General features: G+C 35.1%; 1 protein-coding gene across 27 annotated transcripts in view; it reads right to left on the bottom strand.

The window, feature by feature from the left end:
* SOX6 (SRY-box transcription factor 6) overlaps positions 1-15,037 on the bottom strand; it is a 631,508-nt gene that overhangs the window by 196,110 nt on the left and 420,361 nt on the right. For all 27 annotated transcript variants that reach the window (XM_076002133.1, XM_012780692.3, XM_012780698.3 and 24 more), the window contains 2 exons: positions 12,953-13,125; positions 9,965-10,033 (listed from right to left, as the gene is read on the bottom strand). In XM_076002133.1, coding sequence (XP_075858248.1) covers positions 9,965-10,033; positions 12,953-13,125 — 242 coding nt within the window. The remainder of the gene's footprint in view (positions 1-9,964; positions 10,034-12,952; positions 13,126-15,037) is intronic.

Here is a 15,037-nt window from a genome sequence, read left to right as displayed (position 1 = left end):
CAATCTCCAAGCTGCTCTAATTCTTGGTCGACCATTTATGAGTGCCTGATAAACCTTAATCTCCACTCACTGACAATTGAAAAGCTCTCATTTGGCAGCCAGAGAAAATTGTTGTTCTTTCTTTTCCTCCAGATTATCATGATGATAATAATTGATTATAGTGCATACACATTGATTATCCTATATTCACATCACTAATTTGTGGGTTCTAAATATGCATGTGTATGTAGATACAAATGTGCATATGCATGCCATACAAAATATGTACATGTATGTTTCTCTAGGAGGGACTGTGAAATTATACCTATACCTAGTCATATAAAACCAGCAAGAACAATAATAATAGTGATAGTGGTAGATATTATGCATTAAGAACTTACTAAGGGCTTTATATAATTAGCTCTAATTCTAAAACTACTACAAGGTACTATAATTATCTATCTTTAGAAATTAGGAAACCTAAGTTCAAAGACATTAAATAACTTGTCTCACAGCTAGTAAATAACTAAATAGACCATAGACTTAGTAAGTAAATAGAACTAGAATTTGAGCTTTGATTTATTTGTCTCCAATACCTGTGCTAGTTCCACAAAATTTTTAAATTATATATATCCTGAAACAACACATCTTATTCTCGGTACCTTCTATTTGTATATACAAATATAGCTTAAAAGTACATTCAGGCCGGGCGCGGTGGCTCACGCCTGTAATCCTAGCTCTTGGGAGGCCGAGGCGGGCGGATTGCTCAAGGTCAGGAGTTCAAAACCAGCCTGAGCAAGAGCAAGACCCCGTCTCTACTATAAATAGAAAGAAATTAATTGGCCAACTGATATATATATAAAAAATTAGCCGGGCATAGTGGCGCATGCCTGTAGTCCCAGCTACTCGGGAGGCTGAGGCAGAAGGATCACTGGAGCCCAGGAGTTTGAGGTTGCTGTGAGCTAGGCTGACGCCACGGCACTCACTCTAGCCTGGACAACAAAGCGAGACTCTGTCTCAAAAAAAAAAAAAAAAAAAAAAAAAGTACATTCAGAGTTGTACATTCCTCATATATGCCCAGATGTAGTACAATGACATAGAAAATTTTTAGAAAACACTTAAAAAATAACAGGTTGATATTTTGGGCCAAAATTCATTCTATTTAGATAGTTAAAAGTCAAATGGCATCTGAGAATTTATTTTCTAAATGTTTTTATCTAATTTTGTAAGACCATGCTTCATTTTTTTTTCCTTACATCTTCTTCGAAAGACACAGATCTTCTGATATTAACTCTTTCTTATCTGGCCAGTACACTCACATACAAATAAAAATCAAGTTATTAGAAAAACTAACTAAATTTATTTAAATTGTTTAAACCATGGCCTATTATAAGCTTTCTAGCTAGTAAGTAAAAGCTGTGACCAAAGCCAAATATGCATATTTTAACTGCTCAAGAATTATTTGTTTAAGCTATGCTCCAACCCTCAGGCTGGATGGATAGATAGAAAGAAAGAGAGTCATAGTTGATCTAAACACAGGGTTCACATTTAATCATTTCATTGGCATTATTTCTCAATCCTGATTATCTATTAGAATCATCTAGAAAGCTTTTAACAGTCCCCATGCTAGGATTGTACCCCAGACCAATTAAATCAGAATCTTTGGGATGGGACCCAGCCATCAGCATTTTTATAAGGCTTCTAAGTGATTCCAAGGTACAATCAAGGTTGAGGACCACTGGCATGGAATGCTGTTACTCAGTGTTCAATTTTCTCAGATGAAGAAGGTAGTTGCTAAAAAAAAAAAAAAGTTATTAAACATTAAAGGTGACCGACTCTCAATATAGGCGTGTTACTTGAAAGCCCCTAGAAAAGTAATATAATTATCTAAGAGGTTTATTTATTTATTTATTTTAGAAACAGGGTATCACTCTGTCACACACCCTGGAGTGCAGAGGCATGATCATAGCTCCTTATAACCTCGAATTCCCAGGCTCCAGTAATCCTCCTGTCTTAGCATCCAAAGTAGTTGGGACTACAGGTGTGTATCACCATGCCTGGCTGATTTTTGTTTTTCTTTTTTGTAGAGACAGGGTCTCACTAAGTTGTCCAGGCTGGTCTTGAACTCCTGGCACAAGGGATCCTCCTGCCTCAGCCTCCTAAAGTGTTAGAGCCATATTTGGCTCTAAGAGGTATACATGTAAATACCAAAAGAGTCACTTAGCCATAAATACATCTCATGCTGGACTACAAAAAGATTCTAGTTACATTCTTTTTATCTCTTGCCTTGTAGGTATTACTACAGTTGTAGTAGTTCTGGGATAGAAACTGTCTAGTGGCAAGTCTTCTATATTTTCCATTTAAGGATAAAACAATGTAATGAGATTTTAGATGTCAGGTATTATTACCTGTATTTTATAAACTAGGTAACAGAAATGCATTAATATTTATCCACGTCACAAAAGGGCAAACTGAACACAACCTGGAATACTGGAAACAGTACTAGCCTAGTTGTCAAGAAACTTGGGTTCCACTCATGGCTCTGGCAATATTTGCTTTGTAAGCCTAGACAATTCTGTGGTCTATGCCTCAGTTTCCTCGTGTAAAGTAAAAGATTTGGACTATATTAAGAGTCCCTAAGGTTGTGTATCTCACAGATCAGTGAAATTTCAAAGACAAAGGTGGAGATATAGGCATATTTGGGAACTTTTAATTTTACCAAATAAAACTACTGAAAAACAAAGAAAGCACATACCACCTATTATCACTATTACTTCATAGAAAGGGCATTTTAATTCCAAAAAAAGGTAGAAAAACATAATAATCTTAGTGTTATTTTTAAATATAGCTTTATGATAAACTATATTGCTCTTCAATAGTTATAGCTACCTATCCTCCCTCCATCCAGTGAATGAGAATCATGAGGACTGCTAGATGATGTTTTCAAGTTTAACATTCTGTGAAAGCAGTAGCAGGGTGGAAGGGAAACATTTAATATCTCATAGTGTAGGCCAGGTGCGGTGGCTCATGCCTGTAATCCTAGCACTCTGAGAGGCCGAGGTGGGAGGATTGCTCGAGGTCAGGAGTTCAAAACCAGCCTGAGCAAGAGTGAGACACCATCTCTACTATAAGTAGAAAGAAATTAATTGGCCAACTAATATATATAGAAAAAATTAGCTGGGCATGGTGGCGCATGCCTGTAGTCCCAGCTACTTGGGAGGCTGAGGCAGAAGGATCGCTTGAGCCCAGGAGTTTGATGTTGCTGAGAGCTAGGCTGATGCCATGGCACTCACTCTAGCCTGGGCAACAAAGCGAGACTCTGTCTCAAAAAAAAAAAGGAAAAAAAATTCTCAAAGTGTAGTGCTCTTTCAAGGGATTCCCAAAATTCCATCATTAAAGAACTACCTTCATAACTTTGCTTCATCCAAGTACCCAGATACTATTTGCTTAAGGTTTTTATTTAGGTTTACTATTTTTTTTGGTTTAAATACATTTATTTCAAAAGGAAACCATATAACACTACTTCAAAAAGAAAACTAAAATTATTTGTCATATATAAAAGTAACCAGATAACCAAGAAAATTTTATATTTATTTAAATTCTAGCTAAATGCTATTGCCTCCAAAGGCTCTGAGAATTAGATGATCTCTGTCTCTCTCAGAGAGATTAGCATATCCTAGAAGAGTATTAAAGACTAACCCTAAACTGAGCCCTCAACATAATGAGAAGGATCAAGAAAAAAATATTATAGCCACTATTAGTGTCAGTATTATAGACACTATTATATTATAGTGTCAAGAGACACCTTTTCCCTGGGGGATTGATTTAATATTATGTAATGTCACATGCTGGCATCACCTGGATAATCTTCCCCACTCTGTTGCACCCCACCCTGCCCGTGAAGAGGTAAAGCACTCTCCCACTTTAATCTCAGAAAGAAGCAGAGACTTTGGTTTCTCTGAACTTTTAGTATCACTGGTTTGGGGGAGAGCAGGGGACTGGGGTCTGGGAGATAAGCACAAGTAGATAAGATAGAGAAAGGAAGGTCCTGTAGAAAAGGCTGAAGAAGCTGAAGAATAGTGCAGGAAAACACTTGAGATTCACCTTCAGGTTTTGGCCTGCTGAATGAGACTTTTTGCTATAAGGTCACATTTGGAAAACAGGTAACTAGCTGATTAATAATTCCATATAGTAGCTCATGAGATCTGGTCAAGTCTCTTATTTCTAGATCCGCTCCAATTGTAACAAACAATCTAGCATGACAAATGTGGAAAAACTAACGTGGAGTTTTAATCCACAACAAGCATTTGTAATTTTAGCTGTTAAGGCCTTTGCTATTCATAATTATAGCAGTTTTACCTATTCTTTATAATCCAAAACTTTATTATTAAAATGTTTGAAGCAGGCCATAGAGCATCTATCACTACTTAAAAAGTTAATTAGATTACATAAAAGAAATAATTAGATTTGCATTTTTATCTTGGTTTTAAACTTCCAAAGAAGATCACAACAGCCTGCCTGTGGGCAATTAAAAACAGCATACAGCAGAGACAGAGAGAGAGGAGAGAGGGTCTGTTTTTTCCTGGCTAATTCATGATTGAAGATAGAATTACAAAATATTTTAAGGGCTTGCTGAAGCTGGGGGCTAATCCTAGACTTCTAAGCTTTGTTTATAACCTTATTTCATTGCAAGAGAGTATCAGATACATGTACAGTGCCAATAGAAGTATAAAATTACTTTCAATGGGTTTATTTAGTCCTTTTCAGAGGCTTTTGGAAGGAGATCCGTTACCTGATCAATAACACAAAAAAGGACTATTCGCTAGAACCGAAACAGGAGCACCATAAGTGCCTTTTGTTTATCAATACTAAATACAATTAACAAAGCGATGCAACCTAAGGCAGAGGGACTACATGAGACTGAAAGTCAGCTCCTGACTTTCCTCAGTTTTCCTGTTGGCTGCTCCAGCCATCTTCAAAAGACAATAAATGGAAGGTCCAGCTCTTAAAATTAGAGGTCAATTAGATACTTAACGATGAAGCATATCTTCAAATATATATCTATTATTATTATGCTAGCAAAAAATTAATTAACCAGGTCAAGCAGGCCATGAAGGCTAATGTACAAAGTAATTATTTCTGATCTTTAGACAACTACTTCACATAAAAAGGTAGTCCTTTATTCTGCTCAGCAGATACCTGAAATGCCTGTAGTTAATCATATTGAAGGAAACAAAAGGCAAGGTTTATCTCTTTAAAAGGAAAGAGTACCTTTCAAATTATTCTGTTTAATTATTTAAGGACACTTTCTTGCTTATAACATTAGCATATCTCTGGTTATTATGCAGGAAGAAAGGATGATACACATTTAATGATGTTCTACTATGTGACAAACACACAAAATGTACCAATGGGCACATAGGAATATATTATAATCAAAATAGGAAGCACTACATATGAAAGATACTTACATACTTTAAGAACAGAGTGAAGTTTCAAGGGAAGAACACTTGGTTTGGAGAAAAGAAAATAAGCAGCACACTCTTCTGGTGATAGGTACACCAAAAGCCCTGACTTCAGCATTGTACAATTCATCCGCGTAACAAAATTACGTGTACTCTCTTAACATTTTGAAATAAATAAAGGAAATGAACAACATGTATTACAGCATTTAAAACAAAAAGTTTTCAGATAAGACAAAGAGTATCTGCCAGCAGAACCAGCAGTGGCATTTAGTTCAGGCCTTCTACAGATTGAGTTTGTCACCTAATGCATGTATTAAATGATGAGGGAGCACAATGAATATTGTATATTAATTACAAAAAAACAAAGAGCTAACAATTTCAAGTCTCACAGTTATACCACCAAAACTATGTATGTGGATGAATTGACTACATCATTGGCCCTGGCCCAGAAAGCCAAAAGCTCAAATAAAATCCCAACCAGCCAGTCTGTTCTTAAGAGACTGCTGTTCGTTCAGTCAGTGACGTGAGGATAGGACACAATGCAAGCCACTTGAATAACTCTAAAATTGGGGTCTGAAGAGACATGAATAATTGGATAATACCATTCATCCCTGGAAAAGTAAGTTTCTCACAGAGATATTTTAATGAGCTGAATTCTTTTGCAAAGACTAAGTTCTAGCTGCAAAATTCCATCATTAGATGTGTTCTACTGACATGCTACAGAAACCCAAGACTGTGGAATATTGTGTCCATGGAGAATATCTTCTCTAGATTCACAACCGTGCCACGATCAGATTAAGTTAGATAAATAGATATGTGAATGAATTAAGAAATGAGCATTTATGAAATATTTTCTGTTTTGCATAGAATAGTCTTATATTTAATAGTTGATTAAAATACTGTAAATATGCTTTGATCTGTTTACAACTGCCAAATGGATTAAAAGTGAATTTTGTTGACCAGTTAATACAGCTCTGAATAAAATGCTTCAAAATATTGGCTAAGATACTACAGTGTAATGAGTGGGAGAGGGAGGATGAAATTACTGAAGCAGTTACCTGTCCTTTGGGATTACAACATAAGAATCAATATTCCCAACTTCAAGGATCCATATTCCATGACCCACTAGGTTTGCTTTTCATAAACTTGATGATAAAAATTGTGCTATTTCTGTCCTGGAAATAGCAAAAATGCCTAACTTTTTCTGGGCTTCATACCAGGTGAATTATTTAATATGTAACAATTTAAAGGAATCACCATTTTCCCCAAAGTACAAACAGGGATTTAAATGCACTAAGCAAACAGCCTCCTAAAAGATCTGTTTAATAATATTAAAATATTTTAATAATCATTTAAAATTATTATCCCAATTTTTAAATGGTAAAAATTGACTCACTAAAACTATAAAAACAGTTTTCAAAATCATTCATCATTCTTTTTCAACATGGCTTATGTGACCTTAGAAGTATCTCTTTAAAGGGTTAGTTAGGATTTATCAAGCCAAAATAATGTTAAAAATTATGTTCAAGGAAAAATAAATTATTTATAACTGCACATATTAGCATCTTTCTGGTTACTGTGCAGGAAGAACGGATGTTTTGAATAATTGCAAATAAAATAAGCATGGGAACTTTTACAATACTATCTTAATCAAGCCTTTTCCTATTTTTAATGAAAAATCCTGTTTTTCAACTTGTGCAAACCATTCAAGTTTTCATTTGTTTCCATTATAACAGACCCACATGTGTTTGTGTGCAGTTGTTACAAGAGGTTAGACACTCTTGCCTTTATTTCTATTAAAGCTTGCAAATTGCAAAAACAAAAGCCAGTACTAATTCAGAAGTCAGCATTCTGATCTAGAAAAATGATCTTGAATATAACCACCTGATACTCATGATCCATAGCCAATTGCCAGGGCTTAATCTTACTGACCATGTTAGCTAATATGTTCTAGGACTCAAGATTTAAAAAGAAAAAAAATTGTCAAACTTGCTCAAATTGTCTCTGTATTCATCATTTGCTTTGGGAAGAGAAGTTAGGTTTTGTTTTCAGTCATGTTGTTTTATTCTTTGTTTTATTTTATTGTCAAATGTTTCAAAAAAGAATGTTTACTTTTTGTGATAGAAAAAATGTTTGAAGCATCCCTTAAATCTCATATTTTGCTCAAGAGTATATTAAAATTCACCCAACAATAATCTCTCCTAAATTTGATCACATCTATGAGTTGTCAAAAACTGTATCTGAAAATATACTTAGCCCATTTCCCTTCCAAAAAAAATGAAAGTCAGAATATCAATACCTACTTTGTGTTAGAGATGAGTAAGTTTTGGGTAAGGAGTGTTTTTCATCATTTGAAAATTCTTCAAATGGCCTCATACTGATAAGACAATTATTGAGAAGATATACCATGAAGCAATATCTCAGAACAGAATAGACTATAAATACAGGTTTTATTGTTTCCTCTTATTTTTTAAAATGTGAATTCTTGTTACAAACAGTCCTATATTTCTAAATGAATGCAACTCTGCCATTGAATATTTATCACTTCATAATTTTATAATTTATACTGTTAAGTTCAGGTGCTGATTAGCTTAAATTTTTAAAAATTTAAACAATGAGAAATAGCCACAAATTTCAAAAGCAATTAAACTTCTGTTAGAAAATTTGAAAATGAGAAAATCCTATCTTCTCAACTTGAACATTCAATAAACGTTTTAAGATCATGTTCTATAATTTCCTGAAAAAGACAATAATTTCATGTAGTCAAGTTATAATCATAAAATCACATGTAATAAATAAATATTAATAATATTTCATAAAAATACTCTGAACTGATTTGGTTACTATTCATCTGAAATTATCAGAACCACAGGAAAAGATCAATTAAAAGACAGCCAGTCACTACAAACAACATTGGGCTAAGAAGTGAAATATATTAGAAATAAAGTAAGCAATAAAGAGGTAGCACAAATATTAACAATAATTAACTGATATAGGAACATCTCAGAGAACTTCTTCCATTCCTGCTTTATAAATAGGAAAAATAGATAGAACTAAATGATCATGTTATTTAACACCTACTGAGTTATTAGAGAGGGATCTAGAGAAAAATGTAGGAAGCCACAGGCTAAAAATCTTGACCTTAGCAGTAGGAAATACACTGAAAATTCTAATAAGGGCAGAACAAGGGAACACCTGGACAGTTATTTAATTAAGGATCTCAGCATGGGTCATAAAAGAGATATCAGGATGAGAAATTATTCTAAGATTTAACTGTAAAGGCTGACTGTCAAAAACGCCAAAGACATTCCATCTCATCTATACTTGGGCTCTTTATTTTGAAACATGTATACTCGAGTACAGAATATAGGATCAGTACAAAAACAAACAAAATATTTGGCTAAAACCTCTTATGAAAATAGCTGGACAAAATGCCAAATTAGATATATTTCTTCAGATACCAAATCAGTATTTTAAATGTATACCAAGTACAATTAACAAAATGAAGCAAGGATCTAAGCTGAAATCATTGCTACTCATCAATAAGGTAGAAGATTAGAATAAGCTATGACTTTATGCTACTGATTTTTTAAAAAATATGGTATTAACCTCAAGAAACATAACTCAAAATATGCTGGCCCAACTAGTTTGAATCACAGATCTCAGCAGTTTAGAAAATATCTACATCAACCAAGAGAAACAACAGTCTGTATTGGGGTAAGGAAATTAATCACCAGACAACCAGTTCCTTATCCTAGGGCTTTCTAGAAGTTACATACCTGTGTTCTTATTTCAAAATGCAGACTACTTCCCTTACCTATCTCAAATAGCTGTTAATTGAATTAACCATCAAGAACAAATGACAAAAATTAGATACTTTACCTCTCCTTCCCAGACCATTATAATTATGATCTATATATTCTTACTCTGACACAAGAGAAAGGAACTTCCTAAATTGTGTCATAATTATTCAGGAACAAGTTGTTCTTTCTTTCTAGACTGTAAGTTCCTTGAAGACAGACTATCATTTGTTATTCTTTATATTACCCTCAACATCTAGGAGGAATGCAGTTAATATTTGTTAAGGAACAAATTAATTATTAACAGCCTTTTCCCAGATTCTTCTCATAATTGGCCCAATCAGTCTTAACAAGTAAATAAAAGTAAGCTTTTCTCCATGGTACTATTACATGGTAAAGTACAAAGCAGAAAGTGGTTTGTGGCAATAAAAATAGCGTCTTATGCTGCCTTGGAAACTATTAAGTTGCCACTAGGTTGTGTTAGGTAAATGCCCAAAGGGAAAAAGACAATGCTAACACCTCACATCACAGAAGAATGCTTAGACCACCATCTAGTCCATATTTCTTACATTCACTTATACAATAGTGTTCAACATCCTTGAATAATTGCCCTATTGGTGCTGTTTATAAGACAGGGGTGCATTTGCAGCATTTTAAATTCCATTTTCAAGGAGGAAAGTATCTAGGTATAATCAGATGAGAATAATAAAATACACTGACCTGGATCTGTTGCTGCAGGAGATTAATTTTGTGCTGCTGTTGCAGAAGTTGCTGCTGTTGTCTTGCAATCTATTAGAAATAAAGTTTCATTAAGTTAAAATGAAATGCTTACACCTTTGCCATTACCTCAGGTATCTCTCCTGGTATTATGAAAATGTTTTACTGCACCTCTATATGAAAGAGTTCCTATAAAATGAAAGAAGCAGAATCAGAAAAGTTGGCGAAAAGGAAACATTTTTAAACATGTATCATCTCTCCACTTTATTTGTAGGTGAAAACTACCTCTTCTATTACATTTGTGAGCAATTCACTTATATCTGGTCTGGCTAGCTAGAAATAATGAGTATTTGGAAATCCAATCCTTACAGGATAAAGACAGGAAAACTCTGGCTACATTGTTCTAAAGCATTTAATTTGGATGTAAAAAGTATAATAAAATCTTTAAGCAAAGATAGTGAAAAGCTATTACTGTATAATATGGTCTAGTTGGGCGAAACGTTTTTTTATGCAAAAATTTTCAGAACGAATACACTTACAAGTATTGTCAAAGGAATGCCAAAAACAAGAGCAAAAAATCAAAAATCCCTGGCTTTTTTGTTGATGTTGTATGTGATGTACAAAGCATTTTTAAAAATAAGGGAAGCTTTAATTTAACATTTATCTGTTTATCCTTTTGAGGGCAATGTGTTTATTTTACAGTACAGGCTCCACATACAAGTTTTACATTCCCTTGCTTTACCCAACAATCAAATTCAACATCTAATCACATTATCTGGTCTATAAAATGAAATATTAACCATTTAACATAAGCCCTATTGATGACTGAATCTGCCCCTCAGGAGGTCAAACAACTTCCTTAGGATAATGGTGTTTATTATGAAGCATGAGTCAAGTATCAGACTTATTGCCTCAAAAGCTGAGCTGCTACAGCTTGATGTTCAGGGAGATGCCACTTATTGAAAACACACTCACTGCCAACCCTAGGAAGCCAGAAACAAAAGTGGCCAGAGAGCACTTAGAAGAATTTGGTTTACTGGTTTCTTATTGGCAAGAGTTAGTCTTTTCTTCCTATTTCCAAAAAGCCAGTGTTCTAGAATGAGCTGTGTTGGAAGTGAAAAGTAGAGTATGGATCAATCCCCAGCTATATATTTCCTGAGCCTTTTCCATGTTCTAAGCCTGGTGCAGGGAGAAGTACCCAAATCACATTTCATACAGTATAAGATGACAACATAGTAGTCTGCTCCAAAATGTTGATTTATGATTTCTGGTGACGACTGGTTCATACTGGAAGGCATGATAAAGCTGCCCCTAATGTAGATTACAGTTTGAGAAATGGGACTGCTCCTTCTCAAAGCCTTATCAACAAAATGGAAACAGTATTTAATCAGGTTGGAATGGCCTACTCCGCTTGTCAACAATCAAATCAGAAATGTACAACTCACTCTGCAGCTCTAGGTATAGATGCTTGATCCCCTGAATATTTATTTCATCGTAGCAAACCAGTGAAACTCCACTAGGCATCTAATATTGATGGTCCCTCCTAAATGATAAAGTGCTGCATAGAAATGCATCCAAAACACCACAGTGCAATTACTATCATCCACTCTAGACGTATGAGTTTGACACAGTGAAGTATGGCACATAAGCACCATGTGGCTCAAATTCTGAATTTTATTTGCCAATCGGTTGAGCTACATGCTCGCTTCATTGAGCATGACAACCTAGTTTTAAGTGTCATTTAATTTTCATTTTGAAATATAATTACAAAGTGTTCACTGTAAGATATCACTCGTCTGCAAATGTGTCAAGATTAATTTGTGCTAGCTTATTCACAAGTGTCAATAGTTAATTACTGTGTCATCTCTGGATGGCTAAATGACATTCTAACTTCTGATTTTTTACAGTGTTCCTTTATGTTATTTTCCATTAGGGGCCGAGTCCATATTCCTACATGTGGGCAAATATTCAAGCATATAAAATACCAGACGTCACAACTCATTAAAATCAACAGAGCATATATTGCTCTATATACCCCTATAAAATACATTTAACTGAAAAGATAATTCCAGTAATAATGTCAGATTCCTAAAAACTGCACATTAATTTGGGTCTGTCTGATCTAAAGCATCAGGGACTATTCTACAGGATCATTGTTGTTAGATTAATGTACTCTTATAAGACAAGAAAAACACTTAGGATAGTGATTTATTTTTAAAAGATATAGTTTAAACTTTACTATTTTTTCTTCCTTCTTACTCCTAAGTCAATCAAGTCAAATTCTTTTAGGAACCATGTACTAATTTGTTTTCAATTATTTAGCTAGACTATAAATATTGACCACATAATTTATATTCCAAACCAAGACAACTTTTGCCAGTAGAAGGGAGTAAGAGATGTGGAATGTGCTACAACACGAAAACAGGCATAATCAGGGTTATTTGGGAAAAACCTAGACGTATAGCCACCCTGGCTTTAAAGCCAGAGAAAATCATTGGACTAGTGAGTTGAAAGATCCCAAAAGGTTTTCTAGAATAGGACCCCCTTTTCTGGATGAGGAAAATAAGGCCCAGAGAGAAGTCACTTACTCATAATTAAGCTACTTTGGGAAGACATGGGTTGCCTATGTGAATAAGTATCTCTAAGTAATTAATCAAATCCAAGCCTTCTGAAACAATATATCATTTTAGTTATGGCCAGTTGCCATGAGGCTTTTCTTTGTCCTCCACACATCCCCTTAATTGTCCTGAAGACTCTGTCTGCATTTCCACAAAGCCTTTCCCTCCCCCCTCCCTCTCTCCCTCCCTCCCTCCCTCCCTTCCTCCCTCCCTTCCTTCCTTCCTTCTGTCCTTCCTTCCCCTTTCTTTTTCTCTTCTTTTTTCTTTTTATTTTTTAGTAAAGCTTACAACAAATAAGCCAATCAATGTGATTACTTGCTGAGGTTGGCACATTCCACATCTCCAGTTTGTCAGCTCCTTTTGCAGGGCTCACCTGTTCTTGCTGTTGGCGAGCAAGGTCCATTTGCTGCCGTTGTTTCTCAATTTGTGAGGCTGCCAGTTTTTTCTGTTCATCATGCGCTGCCAGGAGTTGCTCCCGTAAACTGATCAGCTGGGTAATCATGGTGGAGAGCTGCCGTTCTTTTTCTGCCAGGCTCTCAGGTGTACCTAAAAGGGAAGCAAGAAGAGATCTCACAAGCTTGAGGAATATCTGAATGAATCAGAGAAAGAAGGGCAGAATTTAGAAAGGAACTACCCTAAGACACTTAAAGATTTGGGTAAACGACCGAAGGTCATTGTGAGTGCAGGAACACCACAGAGTAGTTATAGCAATGGAATGAATGTCAGGGTTCATCATTGTTCCTGCCAAGGAAATGTATTGTCACCAGTAAAATTCTCACTCACTCTTCCCTCTCACTCTAAAAAACAAGCAGATCTACCCTATTCTCTCCTTTTCACCATACTGCCCCCACCCAACTCTATCTGATCAAGCTAGGAAACCTGTGATATTTAATACTAAAGATCAGAAACTATAGATTATATCAATATTCTATAATCACCTCTATCCTCAGTGACTAACAGTATCTAAGACAAAGTAGGTGCTTAATAAATGTTATTTAAGAAATTTTCTGATTATTGCCTTCACAAAATTTTTCTATTGTGCAAAGATCTGTTCCTAAAGTTCAGAAGTCAGGGGTTGATCTCTTGGCCATAGAATGAGTTCTACAGAGAGACTAAAAATTGCCTCAGGTGAGAAAGGATTGAAAGTGATTTTTTTTTTCCTGTGAAAGGATCAAGCCCAAATTCCCAAGTCCATCCTTAAAGGCAACAATGTTGCTTGGGGGCTCCCTCACCCCTTTGTCGTTTGCCATTCTTCAAAGGGAAAAAACACATTTGAGGTTGAAAAGGTCATGCATAAGGATATTCTGTTTAATGAATATGATGTCGCTGAACACTTATGGTATGCACTAATGGTGCTGAACAGTCTTTTTATGGGCAAATTGCACAGCTTTCATAAGTAAAGGGTACAGAATCCTTTTGTGAATCTAAATTAGAGCATTTTACCGCAGCATTAGATAAAATTTTCAACCCACTGTATTTGAGCCACACAGATTTCATTAGGAAGAAATGATCTGTGATTTGAAAGCTTTTTAGAAAGATGCCACCAGCTGTCAAAGGGGACAAAGATAGCCAATTTTTGTGTTTATAAAAGAGAAACTTCCAACCTCCTTATGAAACCCTCCTCATTCCTGCTAAGAAAGCACTAAGACAATCTGAGAAACTAAAAATATTTTAATTATGAATGGCCTTATTTTTTTAAGTGGTCCCAAGGAGAAAGAGAACCTTTAGAGGATGTAGGCTAGCACTTGCCAGGGTATGATTCTCACAAAGTAAGACTGATGTCAGCAGAGAAGCCACCACGGTTAAGACTACCTTGAGATTCTTAAGGTTAACTTGGGTCCTTAATAACAACAAAAAAAGAACTGTCAGTATCCCTTAGATCCCTCAGATTCACTGAGCTAAACGATGGCCTAAAATGAAAATTCAAACAAAACGAGGCATTAGAAAGTATATCCCATTGATAAGGAAACGAATACTGTATCATGGCTAGTGACCAGCTATTCTTTTAAGTTCTTGGAACTGATTAAAATGAAAAGGGTTTTTATTTCCACAATATGAATTTCAGGTTGGAAAAAGGAAGAACCATCCAGAAATATTCTAATACAAAAGGAGGCTCCCAAAAGGGATCATAAAATCTCTTGAAAACCACACAAAGCTCAACTAATATAAATGTTAATATATGCAGGAATTAGAAGATACAAAACAAGAAGTATGAAATTTATTTCCTTATTTAATGTATTTGTAATTCAATACGTATTGTCCGAATGGCAGCTATGTGTCAGGTACTACATCAAGAACTAAGGATATCATGGCAAGTATTTATTAATGTAAAGCAGACACAGTCTGCTACTCTTTGGCAGTTTATAGTCCAAACTTGGAGGTGAAACCATAATCAAGTAATCACACATATAAATGTAAAACTAAATGAGAATTACAAACAAAACAAATATTTGGGGGA

The sequence above is a fragment of the Microcebus murinus genome, chromosome 4 (genome assembly GCF_040939455.1).
Source record: "Microcebus murinus isolate Inina chromosome 4, M.murinus_Inina_mat1.0, whole genome shotgun sequence".
Taxonomy (NCBI): domain Eukaryota; kingdom Metazoa; phylum Chordata; class Mammalia; order Primates; family Cheirogaleidae; genus Microcebus; species Microcebus murinus.
This window is presented reverse-complemented; position numbering and strand designations above follow the sequence as displayed.